Source organism: Dipodomys ordii, unplaced genomic scaffold (genome assembly GCF_000151885.1).
Source record: "Dipodomys ordii isolate 6190 unplaced genomic scaffold, Dord_2.0 Scaffold91, whole genome shotgun sequence".
NCBI lineage: Eukaryota > Metazoa > Chordata > Mammalia > Rodentia > Heteromyidae > Dipodomys > Dipodomys ordii.
Genome location: NW_012267307.1, coordinates 4248920 through 4264882, shown reverse-complemented (window position 1 = coordinate 4264882; position 15963 = coordinate 4248920). Strand labels below are relative to the sequence as shown.

Below are 15963 nucleotides of genomic sequence, written 5' to 3'. Positions count from 1 at the left end.
ACAGTGCTCTCAAGCAAACAGCAAGGTTAGAAATACATCCCCCTAAAGGATAACCATATAATGTACAGGACAAAAATTCTAAATGATAAAAAAAGTGAAGGAATATGTTTGAATAAGCTCTGGCCCTATTAAACAATGATGCACTGCAGGTAATCTTTTTCTTTAATATCCTCTCAAAACAAGTATAAGAAATGGCACCATGACTAAAATCTAAATGAATTAATTCCTCAAAGACCACCGGAGTCCCTGTAGCATACAGAGCCATACAATCTTCCTACCACTCTGTCACCATGACAAGTCACCCTCGGGCCACATCCCCAGTAGCCTGGTGACAGGAGACAGGCCTGAGCCCCAGCACCAACTGGGGGCACTCAGCATAGGCTGATGTGTCTTTAAATCCATGACTCGCTTTAGTGTGTGCTGGCACGGGGGCGTGGTGGTGTGAAAGGACAGCTGGGCTGCACCAGCCAGCCTCTGCCTGTGCCCTCAAGGGCCACCGCAACTCTAGACACTTTCACATAAAACACCCTCAAAAGTCGGGCCAATTAGCAACACAGGCCCTTCCTCACATCTGATACATGGTTTTTACAATTCAGGAGGTGATCAGGAGCCCTTCTCCAGAGGTCTCTTTCCTATTCTAGGCGTGCAATATACTCATAATAACTGCTACTTTAAATGTCAACTGCTGCATTTTTATTCTTATTAGGTAGGGAAAAGTGCACCTTTCTCCTTTGGTCTTTTACCTTTGCTTTTTGTTTAAAGCTATGAAAACTGCCTCTGCATCTTATGACACTGCAGGTATTTCCCCTTTTGATGGCCATTCAATTGTAAAGACAGCTTCATCACCAGGACATATTGGTCCTTAGTAGAAAGAAGAGGAGGGAAACATCCTTCCTGCTGTTCCAACTCTGTAGTAGGATGGGGAGAGAGTCCTGTCTAGACTGGACTGTGTCTGTCTAACAAGTTGTTTCCACCATGGTCTGGAAGAACAAAGCACCAACTGAGTCCCAGTGCTCAGGGTCAGCTGCATCCTTCAGGAAACAGCAGCAATGCGAACCATGGCAAGCAAGGGCCAGGCACTAGACTCCTTCGTTACTGGGACCCTGGTCTGGTTGCACAAGACTCAAGCAGTAACCGCCCCACACAGGAGGTTGACAACACAACACACACCACTCTGACTAAGAGTGTGTGTGAGATTACTTTGGAGTTGGCTGCTAACTTTACTAAAAAGTAGAAAACAGCTAGCCAGACAAAAGTGAGTCTTGAGATGACAAATGTTTGGTACCTGAACACTCCCGGATCTGTGGTTACAACACAAAGGACAGGAACCTAATCTCTTACAGGACAACCTGTCTGGAAATGAAAAGCTCTCCTGCCACTAAAAAAAAAATGTATCCCCCAAACAAATGGGATTTTTAGCAGCAAACAAAAAAATCAAAGTATTAAAAGTGAAAGAGCATTAAAAATTTTCAAATAAGCCAAACTAAATTCAGTCTACAAATAAACCAAAGTTGTATGAAACTTTTACAGAGAAAAATCACAAAACACTAATGAAAAGGACACATAATATTCATTGATTGCAGATTATAAGAGTTAATCCTCTCCAAAGTTCTATAGCGATTAAATGCAATCCAAATCAAACTGTCCACAGAAATCAAAGTCTTAGCACAGAAAAGGATTAATAGACCAATGCAAGAAGAGGGTCCGAGGCACACCCACTGTGCATGAGCACGTGACCTGCAGAGCTGCACTGGGCCTGGGGCCTCTGCCCAGCAGGCTCTGCAGAGGCGGGAGAGATGAACTAACCACTGGGGAAGAGGGCACGTGTGACCGCTGTTCAAACCACGGGTAAAAACAACTCGACAGACAAGTAAACATAAAAACTTGGAGCACATAAAAGCATATTATCTTCATGACCTGAGGGTAGAGACATTTTCTTAAATCACAACAGGAAAAGAAGACTGCCATACTGAATCACATCAGAGCCAAGAAAGGACTGCTGCTCATGAATACCATGAAGAGAGGTAGCTCACACCTGTAATTCTAGCTACTCAGGAGGCTAAGATCTGGAGGATTACAGTTTGAAGCCTACCAGGAGGAAAAAGTCTGAGAAACTCTGTCTCCAAAATAATCAGCAAAAAGCTGGACTGTAGGCAAGGCTCTCATGGTAAACACCAACCAAGGAAGCAAGCCAAACAAGCCAAAACCCAGGTACCAGGGGGTAAAAAAAATCACCATGAAGAAAAGAAGGCTAGCAAAAGAATAGGAATTAATTATACATATAAGCCAGCAAAGTATTTATACTCAGATGTACATGGAACCCCTACAGAACAGCAGGCAAAAAAACTAACATTTCACAGATAAACGTACTAAATACAGTATAGGTAATAATCAAGCTAAGCCACCCAGACAGCAGGCCAGTAAACACAACCTCACCACATCAGGACTGGGCACTAACAAGAGCACTCCCATACCCAGATCTCTCAAATAAAAAATTCCAGTTTTCAAGACTATTGTCAACATGGAGTGGGTTGAGATGGATCTTCTCCATTTCTCCCTACTTGGACTATTTTACTAAAATACATCCTTGCTGAACTTTCACCTTGAGAGACTCTCCTTTTTTGAGACAGATCTTGAAATTCTTTTCACATCTCAAGGACCTGTGGTTTTGTGTGGAAACTAAGAAGTTGTTCTCCAGCTGACACTGTCTGAGAAACAAAGGAGAGATTGTATTTAGAGGGCAAAAGTGAGAACTGAGACCCACAACAGAGGGATAACTGAGAAGTGTGGCAAGCCAGAAAGCTGACAGGGAAATATTAGGAAAACAGGTTTCAGCCCAGGCACTGTGTGTCCTAGGGGGAGGGAAAGGCAAGTCTACCATGACAAGTCAGCATTGGACCAGACCGGAGTGGAAGGCGAGTGCTCCCTTGGGGAGGACCTCCTGCTTGAGACTGAGGTTACATTAGTTGTGTGCATGTAGCCTAAAACCACGCTGCACTCAAAGATGTAAACCAGCTGCAGCCCAGGGGATTCCATGTCACCCACCCATAGCATGTAGGTGGAAGACCTCTCAGCAGGGGGGCCATGGAGTGGGAGAAGTTTGGGGTAAGTCCTACTGTAAGATGCAACTCAAAAGGTGGTTTTACTGGGCTTGTGAATAAGACAGTCACGCACTGCCTCCCTGCCTCTAAAAAAAAGCATCTGACAAAAGACAAACTGCTTCTCAGACAGGAATGCCTTCTTACCACCATGAAGAAACAGCCAAGAGCCACAGATGACCCACCACCAAGCCTCAGAAGACAAGAGGTAGCTAATGGGCAACCCGCCCATACCTGTGACTTGAGACTGTGTAGCATAGTTTTCTCATCCCTTCCCTGAATTCTCCCTACATAACCTGAGGCCAATGTCTGTGCCTCAAAAGATGGCTGAAGATATACTTAACTACCCTCTTTCCAGTCTCCTGTCTCTATTCTTCACTGGCCTCTATTCTGTATTTGGGGGAAGAGCGGTTGGACCAAACATGGGACTACAGGGTTTAGGCCTAGGGTCTGAAAACCCAATGAAGAAGAAGCACCTGACTTTGACCAATTGATAGAGATCACATAGAGCCCAGCAGGTTTCACCTTGCTTAGGAAATAAACACACAGTCCTTGACCCCTGCTGGGAGAGAGCTCAGCCTAAAGAAGTTGCCAGGTGGTCAGTCAGGTCACATTCAGCTGCTTGCAAGTAGCTGTCATCTGGGTAGGGGCCTTGATTATAAGAGCTGCCCCCGACTTAAAAAAAAAAAAAAATCAGGTCATTTTAGTAGCTTTCAAGCTGCCTGCAAACAGACAGACTCTACTACTGAGCCACCCAGGCTTCTCAAATGCCAACCCAGAAACCCAGGAAGCACTCAGCCACCCGCAGGGTTTGAGGGAAGGACTGCCAGCAGAGCACAGGGAGACTGGAATTCTGACTTGGGAGGGCTGAGGGCATGGGGCAGATGATCAGGGAGAAAGGAGGAGTTCAGTGACCACCTTTCTGGTTCCTGACGATCACTGTGGCTGAGCGCTTTGAGCAAGCACCTCTCACCTCACACTTGTCACAGGGGTGAAACACGACATGCCATCTGGAAGAAGGAGACCTGCAGACAGGGAACCTGAGCTCCTCAGCTCTCTGCCACTGGTACAGAACTCGACGTGCCATTTGTTCACCTTGCTATCAGGCACACGGCCCCAAACTTACTCTGGGCTGCGGCAAAGACAGAAACGAGTAAACCCTGTAGAGCAATTAAAAACTTGCTTCTCCACAGACTAAAAAGCACTGGATGATCAGTAGTGGCTTCTAGAACATAAAGGAAGCTGATCAGGTGAAAGCAGCACCAAAGTGGCTAAGCCTTGCTCACGCTACCTTCAACTCACATATCACACCAATCCATACAAAAGAAAATAGAAGATTCCAGTTAATTCTCATCCATAGTGGTGCTGGGAAATCCATCCTGGTAACCGAGTAAGTCTGCATTCAGAGCTATCCCTGGTCTAGGAAGAACACGCACGAATTGCTCCCATTACAAAGTCCTATCTAAACACTTCAAATCATTTTGCAAGTTACACACACACACACACACACACACACACACACACACACAATTTTTGTTATTGTGGTAATGTTTGAGGAGACTGGGTGGGGAGGAAGAGATGTTAGATGGTAATACCAATTTACACCATGGGAGAATGATATAAAAACAAAACTCACCGAAAGCTCTTGAATAATAAGGAGAATTAGAGATGTGGAAAGTGAGAAAAAGCAAAGAGTCAATTGCTTAAAGTATTGCCACAGCAAAATTCCTTTGAACAACTAACATACTTTAAACAATGAACAACTAACAGGTCCCCAATGTGTTGGTACTGTGGAAGGACAAAGAGAGAAGGCGAAGGAAGATGAATATAGTCAACATACGTTACAGACATGTATGAAAATGGAACAAAGAAGCTTGCTGAGATTGGTTTGGGAAAGGGAAACGAGAGGATTGAGTGATAGAGACAGAAAGGCTGAATCTGTGCAAAGTTTATTGCATTCATGTATGGATATGGCAAACTGAACCCTCTAGTACAACTAATTGATGACAAAAAGTCAATGCTCAACAAAACGAACACCAGAAAATGAGTACTTACAAGGAGAGGGGGTAGACAAATGAAGGGAAGGGGAGAATGCAGTCAAGAATGCAATGTACACAGTACAAAATGTTTTAAAAGGTGGTAGGGGAACAGGATGCTGAAAGGGTGACATTGATCAAGATGCGTTGTATTCATAAACTGCTTCGTTAAATGGCAACTGCTTTGTACAACTACTTAAAGATAATTAATAAAAGAAAAAATAAAAATGATTACTATCAAGATTCCTTTAAAAAATCTACTTGGAAACTCAAAAATCTGAGCACCACCAGCCTCCAGTTTTCTTCCCTTGATACTGGTATTGAGACTTGACTCAGGACCTGGGTACTCTCCCTTGACATTGAAGGCTGATACGTTACCACTTGAGACACAACTTCACTTCTGGCTTCTTAGTGATTAATAAGAACTAAGAGCATGACTGAATCTCCTGCCTTAGCTGGCTTCAAACTGCGACCCTCAATTCTCAACTTATTATATAAGTAGGATTACAGGTGTGAGCTACCAGCCTCTAATGCAGTGATTTTTTTTTTTAATTAATGTTTTAAAATTGCTAGCTCTCTGCTTCTGAGCATTTAAGACATTCAGGCAATGTGGTCTTCTAAATTTTCTACATGTAAAATACAGAGTGCTATAATATCACTGATATATCGTAAAAGTTGACTAAGTAATTCACTAACGGTTCAAAGGGCTCTACTGAGCTGGAGCTAGGATCCAAAGCCATGTGAAGAGGTCTCACTGTTCTTTCTTCTAAACTCTCTCCTTTCGGTGGAACCATCAGAATCATACCTACATATCAGCAAAGTGAGGAGAATTCCATGTCTCAGAAAAGAAGACAATCACAAGAGACTAATGCTGGTTTATATTCAATTTACTAAAATAAACTTAGCTTATAGCTAGATATTAGGATTACACCTGTAATTCTAACCTAAGGAGGCTGAGATCTGGAAAACTGGCCTAAGTGGTAGATCACCAGCTAAGAAAGCGCAATGCCCTGAGTCTAACTCCAAAATCACCAACAAGATAAAATGTACTATAAAAACGTAACTCATTCTAGTTTTATCCAGTAAAGTGATAGTGAGAAATATTTAACATGCAGGACACCTGCATTATTAATTGGCTAACAATACAGCTTGATCTACACAGATAACATCAAACAATAGTCAGAAGCAGGCAGGCCAAGGACAAGCAAAGGCTCCATCCTCCAAGAATAACAGACAAGAAAGAAGTACAGTTTGGTTTGAAAAGCAATATTACAACATGAACCAAATAGCAAATGGACACACTTTTTATACTCGTAAACTGTATTCATGTTAATGGGGAAATAACCACTTCTTATTCACTCCTAGAACTTATACAAAGATGTTTTGAGCAATGTAAATTTTACTTTACTAAAAAGGTACACATTCTGAGTCCTTTTTTTCTTTTCACTAATGTACTAAATTTAGCTTTAAAACAAAAACAGGGACCTAGGGTGTGGTTCAGTGGCAGAATACATGCGTAGCATACTGTATGAGATGCTAGATTTAACTTTCAACATTACAAAAACAATAAAACAACTGAATAGGCAGTTATAGCATATCATTCCAATGAAATTATACAAGTAACACAGACACTGAAAAATGTCTAGGAATCCATTTGTCTTTGTTTCAGTGAATGAACACCCATAAATTGCCTTTAAAACGGCTATGATTCTTTACACAAAAAGCCACAGTTCAGGAGTGTCTTGGAAGAGGCCTGGCACTGACTAGAGTGTAAGGATGCTTTGGCCTAGCCTCTTCCTGGCATCTAGAGGCATCAGCAGTGGCTGCCTGCCAGCCAACGTGGCACTGCTCACTTGGCCTGCAGGAAAGAGATGAGCACCAGCATCTGCCTTCATCCGAAGGAGAGAAAATGCATCATCTGAGACCCAGATTAATTTCAGAGCAGTCATTTTTCATTATATTGTCTGAAATTAAAAACATATTAAATTGATCCATTATGAAAATTCTGTTCTCTATATTGTGCTTCAGATCATGTCTGTATCTTAAGGCTATAGAACAATTTTTGTAATTGTAATAACGAAACAAATTATTGGCTTTAACTTAAGAAAACTTAAGTTGCTTGAATGACTAAATATTCAAGCAACACAAAACATCTCTCACTAAACTGTAGCATGTACAACTTGCTCATTTCCACAGGTTAATGAACTTCATGTAGCAATGCTATATTGTGATCTTCCCATTTCTAACTTTTATATCTTTATTTTGAAGTGGTAGAAGAATCCCTGACACAGATTAGTAATGACAAAAGTCTATGTAATACAGTGTGATAAATTAACATTATTGCAATAAAAAAAAATGAGAGAGAGCAGGGTGCAGGTGGTTCATGTCTATAATCCCAGTTATTTAGGAGGCTAAGATCTGACAGAGTAGACTAAACGTGTGCCTGTACATCTATACATCTACCTACCCACCTACCCATCCACTCAATCAACCATCTACTTATTCACCTGTCTGTGTATCATTTTCCTCCTTATACGTATATCCATGCATGTATCCATGCATGTATCCATCCATCCATGCATGTATCCATCCATCCATCCATCCATCCATCTGTATATTCATTCACTTTGTCTGCTTCTAAAGCCTGGAAACAAGACATCTCAACAGCAATGAGCACATTCAACTTCCAGAACCTGAATTCTACATATCATTCTTTGCTGAAAGGAACCTAGTCTGATCCCAGGGCTAGTGCAAAGAAACTACAAGATGAGTCTGGTACACCAATTGATGAACAAAGTATTAAGAATAATAATTCATTGTAACGGGACAAAAAGCCAGCTGCACAGAGTTCCTACAAGCCAAAGAAGAGACAATATGAGCATCAATAAAGTAGCAGACTTTGCAAGTCTCTGAACAAAGAGTAAACTACAAGCCACCCCCAAGGCAGTACGGGCAGAGTCTGTACACAACTGGTACCTGGAACAGAGCAGGCACTCTGTAAACAACCACCTCCTTGGAGACCCCACAATCCTGCATGGCAGTTCCAGTTTCTAACTTTTATAAAGGTATGTCTACCTTCTCCACACACCAAGTGAACTAACTTCCTGTTATGTCTTCTTTTAACTCTTTGTGCAGCTCTTAAACATCTACTGTGTGAGCAGTGTGGAAGACAAGAATGAGTTCCTGTCTTTGGGGCATTTAAAACTTTGGTGGGAGGCAGTGACAATCAATGAAACAGTTGGTAAGAGCTGCCTCATGTTTTCAGGCAGTATTTACTATCACCTGTCTTGGGACGAAGGGGGGAGAAGAAGGAGGGGAATTAAGGGGAAAGGAAGCGAGAGGAAGGGAAGAAGGAGTGGAGGGAAAGTGGGAAGGAAGAACAGGGCTTGTGGAACACAATGATGATGCTACTATTTATCAACAGCAATTTTAGAACAGTTTCAGGTAGGAACAAAAAAAAAAGTCATTAATCTGTATTTCCAAACCATGACTCTGGTTGGAATGTGGAGAACAAAGTGAGAGGCAAGCACAAATCTGTTCTGCTGTTTGGGTAGGAGATTCTACAGCCCAAGTTAGGAACATGGACTCAGATGAGGCTACCAGGAAGAAGGGAAGGAGTTGATGTGTATGAAAGGGATGTGTGATTTGTGCTACCACAGGGAGAAGCAGGGGCAGTATGGAGGAACTGAGGACAGTCAGTGATTCCACAAAAGGTTCTGCAAAAGTGTTTTCAAGGTGAAGAAATACAAGGTCAAATGGTTTCAGTAGAAAAGGAGGGGGAGAAGAAAGAGAAGACAGCCCCAGACACAGGTCCAGAGAGCAAAAGCCCCTACAGTGGAACAAGGAGGAGACACATGTAGTCCAGTGACTGCCCAATGTTGGATGTTACCAACTGGAGGACAAAGAGAATGAACACCCAGGTAAACTGAGACCAGCTGTGCTGGCCACTCATGGAACATATTCATTTAGCAAGTATTTATTGAGATTAACATTCTTCTTGTGTATGTGCCAGCACTGGGACTTGCACTTGGTACCTGGGTACTGTCCTGGAGCATTTCTGCTTAAAGCTAGCAATCGACCACTTGAGCCACTCCGTGGACCGACTACTCTCTTTTTGGTGGTTAGTTGTAAGGAGTCTTATGGACTTTCCTGCCCAGGCTGACTTTGAACTATGATGCTCAGATTTCAACCTCCTGAGTAGCTAGGATTACAGGTGTGAACCACCAGGCAAAAACTGGCATTTTAAACTTGGCTTGCATTTAAAAATTTAAAGTTGTTACTTCCTATTGAAGATGCTACTGCCAAAAAAGGGACTGACATTGTAAGCTGCATATGCATTCTCAAAGTTCTATGGAAAGCATCTATATGATGTCAGTTTAAATCCTTAAACTGTGAATTTAAGTCCTTTTAATAAAATTCTCCTTGTTTCAAAACAAGCAAATATGCTTGAGCTCTATTTGCTTCAAAAACCTAGGCAAAAAATGATGGTAACAGTTCTCTGATTTAAAAATTTAGGAGTTTTACGAGTAAATGAGCAAATTCACAAGTGCCCTGAGACACCACCCTCCTTGGTTTTCTGTGAGTCTTCCCTCTTGGAACAGAACACAAGCCCAGGGAGCTTGGTAACTGTACCAGGTCCTTAGCAGGCAGACACCACCGGGCCCCTGAAGGAGCCTGGAGCCTCGTGCCCCGCCTGCAGATCCAGGCCAGCCGCACCCTCAGGGTTAATTTGTATGCCCAAACCAAACTCTCACAACACCTAACACCCAATGAAAGGAGGCTGCCAACTGATGGCACATCTAACTGGTTTTGAGCATCTGCAGAACAAACTAGGTCGTGTTCCTCATGCACACCACCTCATTTTAATTCTCTCAGCCACGTGGCAGGGAGGTGTCTGTAGCATCTATGAGGGACATTATGGTGGGGTAGGGCAGGCAGCAGCCCAGCAACCAGGTCCAAAGCTCTTTCCACAGGCCACCTGGCCACAGAAAAGGTTTCAACTACTTTTTACTCCACTGTGTAAACTGAAGGCTCTGCTCACTGAGACAGGAGGCAAGTCAGTCTTCACTCACATTGAAGATGAAAAAACACACTTTGTAGTTGAATGTAGCTATAGTGTGGCCACACAATCAAAGGCAGTCACATCGGGGCGTAACCCAAAAGGCGAAGATGCATCTTGCCTATGTGTTGCAGGAAAACTTCACTGACAGCTTGTTTAATTGCTAATTGGTTTCTGAGCCATGAAATACTATGATTTGTTAATATTCATAACTGTTATCCAAAAAGGCATTCTAAGAATCTTTTGCCTGTGCAGACTGACTACATACTATATTCTACAACATGCAGCTCTTTTGTGAAACATAAGAACATACACTTGAGATGGAAAGTGTATTACCCAAGAGGGCAAATATCAGAAAACAAAAATAATACTGATTGTATGAAACCACAAGAAAAGTAAACTACTCTATTGTAACATTTTAATATAGAAAAACAGAACTCTTAAAATATTAATAAATGGTTCTTTTAAAATAATAAAGCTATTCTCCTCAACTGCCTTGATATTTCAACATGCAAAGTATACTACTATTCTATTGTCTAAAAATGCCTTTGCAATAATTCAAGTAGTGAGAAGTGGCTCTAATTCATGTAATGGCACATGTCACCTGTCTCTCTATCAATGAGACATTTGAAAGCATCTTTTTATTAAAAACACAAATCAATATGCTCCAGGGATTACAATAACTGCTTGAAGCAATTTGTATTATCATTTTATCCTTGATGCTCTTGCTCTGAGCAACTTATTATTATGAACGGCGTGAAAATGGCAACCTGTCACAATTGATTTTTCTTAAACTCCTGTAAGAATTTTCCCTCCCTAAATGTAATCAAGTATCATCTTATTAAATATGTCTTCAGCTAGGTTTTATAAAGCAGTCCATTACTCAAGCTGCACTCCTTGTAATCTAAACTTTCACTAAATATCACTGTAAAATTGCTTAGCAATAAAAACTTTTGATTTGTTCACAGTTTTTAAAGAAAACTTCCAACTCTGATTAGAGCTCAACCCCTCAGTAAGCACCAAGATGAGAGAAAAGTATCTGATCCTGAGCTTTAAGACTTTATTTTTATCATAGAATTTTCATCCATCCAACAAAATTATAGGATTTATGTTTAATCTGTCTAAATAAAACATGTGACACTTAAAAATTCCAGTAATCTCAGAAAAAGATATAAAGATGTATTTTTCCAATAAAATGAAATTATTTAATTTCAAGAAGCAGTTTTTAAGAACCGATCTACAAGAATGAGTCAAAATATGACAATAGCCAGTTATAGTCTAACATACATACACAAGAATTTTTTCCATCTTAGCTAATAGTGACAAGAGCAGAGAGAGTTTCTCCACTTAGTGTGTGTTGTGGTCCCAGGTATTGACTCAGGATGCCCAGGGCCTGTGCAGATACACAGTCATCACACAGTTGCAATGCAGGTAATGCCAGCCCAGGGAGTCAACTTTACAGTCAGGGCCAACAACAGCAAGTGTCACAGACCCAAGCTCGGCATCACTTAGCAGCCAGACAAAATTCTTTTAACTTTTAAAAAGCACAATTAGGGAGCAATATGAATCCATAGCCACACACAGAAAAGGACAAGTCAAGAGCTTATTAGGCCTTCCAGTGGTCACATGATTCTCCTTAGTTCTTACATGTTTGAAAACAATATATCACAATAACTATTTTTTTAAGAAAGCTTCTAGACCAAAACAAGGCAGCCAAAATGCAGAGAAAAAGGTGAATTATCCAAAAGATTTCTGGAGACATTAGCTAAAGCAAATAAAGTTTAAAATTACTGTATAAAGCAACTGATGAAATGATTATCTATTATTCATCTGTTTAGCACTAGAGGATTAAAAACCATGAACACTAGTCCTCAAGAACCCTCTGGTGTAGTGGGGAAAATGGCAACCCTGACCTAAGGGGCCAATGGGGGTCCGCTGTCTTCCAGGGAGGGAGAGGTGAGAGGAGCATGCTGGAATAGCCTTAGTAAGGTAAGAGTCCCTCCGAGTAAGACCTGGGGTTGCTAGTGGGACTTGTGAGCACGAGGAGAGTGGAGAGCTTCAGGGAGAGCCACCGGGGCTGGAGACGTAGGGTGCTGAGAACACACTTCCACTTGCTGTCATCATGTCCACCCAGATGGGCTCGGTTGAGAACAGTCTCATCAGCTACTAGGCCTGGCCTTTGCTGGGAACTGCCTGGTGGGTTTCAAGTTTCAGGCAGATCTACAGAATGCCAATATATTAGAGAGTATCTGCTCCTTTAGCCATTCTTGTATTATTTAACAGCCTAGCTAGTAACTCCCTGAAGAAGGGCTGCCTGCACCGTAGGAGACATGTGAAATGACACTGTGGTTGTCGTGAGGTAGCAAGCAGAGATGAGCCCACAACAGTGAACTCGGGGGAGAAGAAGCGAGTCTGAACAAGCTTGAAAAGAGAAGAACACTAACACAGCATCTCTAACTGCATGTGTAGTCGTTGAGGAGTGTATGAAAGATAAACTCCTAGACAAACTGGAACACATGAAATGACTTAACTGCTTAACCCTTACATAGGGGTTGCTGTACCCTTGAAATGGTGGTAGAAAAACACACTTTGCAAGAAAGGAAAGCAGCTCCTCAAAATGTGCACTCGCTTTTAAGACCCTATCTCCACAAAAAAGCTGGGTAAAGTAGCATATACTTTTCACCCAGCTACTGTGGAAGCATAAATAGGAGGATGGACCAAAGGAAAGACTCTATATTAAAAATCACAATATATAAGTAAATACTTCAGTATGTTAACTGAAACATGATTCAGGGGAGAACTCAGATGGTCTAATTCCTTAGAAGAGTTCATGCCCAAGCCAACAAAATAAACACCAGGAAGCCAGTACTTGCAGAGGAGATGGGGGTCAAGGGGAGAAGGGTAGATGAATGGAGAGGGGGAATTGCGTCATACGACAAGTTCTAATGGCAGTGCAGGGACTGTTAGCAGAAAATACAAATATATGATCTTATTCTCAACAATCACATGTGGGTACTGTTGGCATTTTATAGATAAGGAGATTAAGAATTTGAATTAAGCCATTGTAAAGTACATAGTGGGGGGAGGGGGGGAAGAGCCTGGGTTCCTATCCAGACAGCAGTACCCAAGGGCCAGATTTTTCCCCACAGTACTAGGCCTTGAACTCATGGCCTTGTTTGCTTGGCTAGTGCTCTACCATTTGAGCCATGCCACCAGTATGTTTTAATTACAGTATGTTTCATTACAGAGTCTCAAAAACTTTTCTGTTCAAGCTGGCTTAGAACCCAAATCCTCCATATCTCAGCTTCTTGAGTCACTAGGCTTATAGGAGTGAGCCACTGGAACCCAGCGAAGTGCCAGAATTCTTAACCAAGACCTTAAACAAGAGAACACTTAATTTTTCTGATCCAAAACTATGTAAAAAGCTCAAGGAACCAAAAAATAAAGGCTATACATGGAGAATAACTAAAAGAAAAACAACAGGAAATCAGTTAAGCTGTAAAATAAGGTGGAACAATATAGCTTTTAAGATTTTAAATGTAATGTTTAAAATTAAATTTACCCTAAAATGTCATAAACATAAAAGTATTGATTATACAAAAGTCCTTGAATCTGCATGTCCATCAGAATATTCTATTTGCTCATCTGAGAATCAGCAACACACTTCAGGTGTACGTTTTGTGAAGTGCACTGCCCGTGTGCACGGGTGAGTGAGCCTGCCAGTACCCTTTCACAGACAGACAGCAGGTGTGGGCTGTTCTACTGTACCACAGACCCAATGCAGAGGGCTGGTGATGTTTTCCTAATTTTTGAAGGGCTAACTGTAAAATAGGATTTAGCTGGAGATAATGCCATCCCTATCTTTTTAAAGGATTATTTCATTTCTAATGTTTTGAAACAAACTTTTGAGTACAAGTCAAATCTTTATAAGTACCTACTTGCTGAGATGTGAATCCATATGAATACTGTCCTTAAATACACAGATTATATTTATATATAAAATAAAAATGAATAAAGTAGTAAAGAAACTTCTCATTAACTTATATTAGAACATACTGTGACTTTGTTTTATATATACACTATGTTCCTGTGGTAGTTATATGCAATATACATATATATATTCCTATTAGCTTTTGTTGTCATTTAACATATAAATTCATGCAGATTGCATAACTCCAGAATATAGTCAAATAATCTCTAAGATTTAAATTTGTTCTTATACAAAGGAGAAATAAATAAAACTGTGTTAATAATATAATATTATCAAGGAAAGTATTATAAAAATTAATAATTTATTTTAAAAATAAATCATCAACATGAAGAACGCAAATTATAAAATAAATGGAAGATGAGAAATTGGAGACCTACAATTAACTGCCAAATTATAGGAAAATCATACATCAAACAATGCAAATTTAAGACACATAAAAACCTGTGATTAGGCTGGAGGAGATATATTTGGAAATTCATCACTATGAAAATGTTGATTTATAAACACAGATAACTCATATCCTAATCACTGGCATTTCTGAGTGTTTTCCTATTATCTATTAAGTACTTGGATGAGCTATTCAGCACTACATAGACTTTCTTAATGACAAAAAAAAAAATCAAGTTCATTAAAGCAGTCATTCCTTAAACTAGCCTACCTTATTTTTTGGATTGGATGTGTTCATTACACTTCGAGTCTCTTTTCCAGTATAAATGACAACACCTATTACAGTACCTGCAAAAAACATGAAAGCGGTCCTTGTAGAAATACTTTAAAGGAAAGCAAAGAGATAACACTTTCTATTTAAATGTCTTAGCAGAAAGCTTATTACACTATACAAAGTTGTATACATTTATCCATGTAATTTTGCTACTTCAAGAAAATCTTTTCTTTGTTGTTGATGGTGGGTTTTGTTGTTTGTTTTTGGTGGTTGTGGGTCTTGAACTCTGGGCCTGGGCACTGTCCCTGAGCTCTTCAGCTCAAAGCAAATGCTCTACCACTTGAGCCACAGCACCACTCCCAGTTTTCTAGTGGCTTATTGGAGATAAGAGTCTCACGGACTTTCCTGCCCGGGCTGGATTTGAACCACGATCCTAAGATCTCAGCTTCGTGAGTAGCTAGGACAACAGGCATGAGCCACCATCGCCCAGCATTAAGAAAATCTTATTTCAACCTTTAAAATAACTTTAGAACAAGTCAAATGATTTGTCAAATAATACAAATTTACCTATAGGTTAACATGAGAAAATTCACTATTCTTCCTGACGATAGGAGTGAAATGGTACTGAAAGAGTTAACTCATGGCTGATGTTACCTAGAGAGACTGTGTACTGACACACAAAAACAACTGGCTACTCTAACTGAAAGTGAGCTCACCAGAACAACTAGTAAGGCCTCTGTGGCTGCTTCAGACGCATATTACCAAGATGACATCTGAATGTAAAAAACAGCATTTGAATTCCTATTTAGATAATCATCTCTGTATATTTGGGATAGTTTGGTTTCTCATTTTGCATGTAAAACCGACGTAATTTTAAACTGATGAGAATGACAAAGTACCCTTAGATTGGCCCAGAGGTTGGAAAAGTCAGGGCACTCGTATCTGGACTGCCAAAATTAAAACTATGGCATGGGTCTCTCTAGAAATATAGCCACTCCCAGTTTATATTCTTAACTCTTTTTTTTTTTTTTTGTCAGTCATGGGCCTGAACTCTGGGCCTGGATGCTATCCCTCAGCTCTTCAGCTCAAGGCTAGCGCTCGACCACTTGAGCCACAGC

The 15963-nt window shown here is 40.7% G+C and overlaps 1 protein-coding gene across 1 annotated transcript in view; it reads right to left on the bottom strand.

Annotated features, from left to right (window-relative positions):
- Atp9b (ATPase, class II, type 9B) overlaps window positions 1-15963 on the bottom strand; it is a 181862-nt gene that overhangs the window by 89075 nt on the left and 76824 nt on the right. The window contains exon 9 of the mRNA XM_013026118.1: window positions 14843-14919. Coding sequence (XP_012881572.1) covers window positions 14843-14919 — 77 coding nt within the window. The remainder of the gene's footprint in view (window positions 1-14842; window positions 14920-15963) is intronic.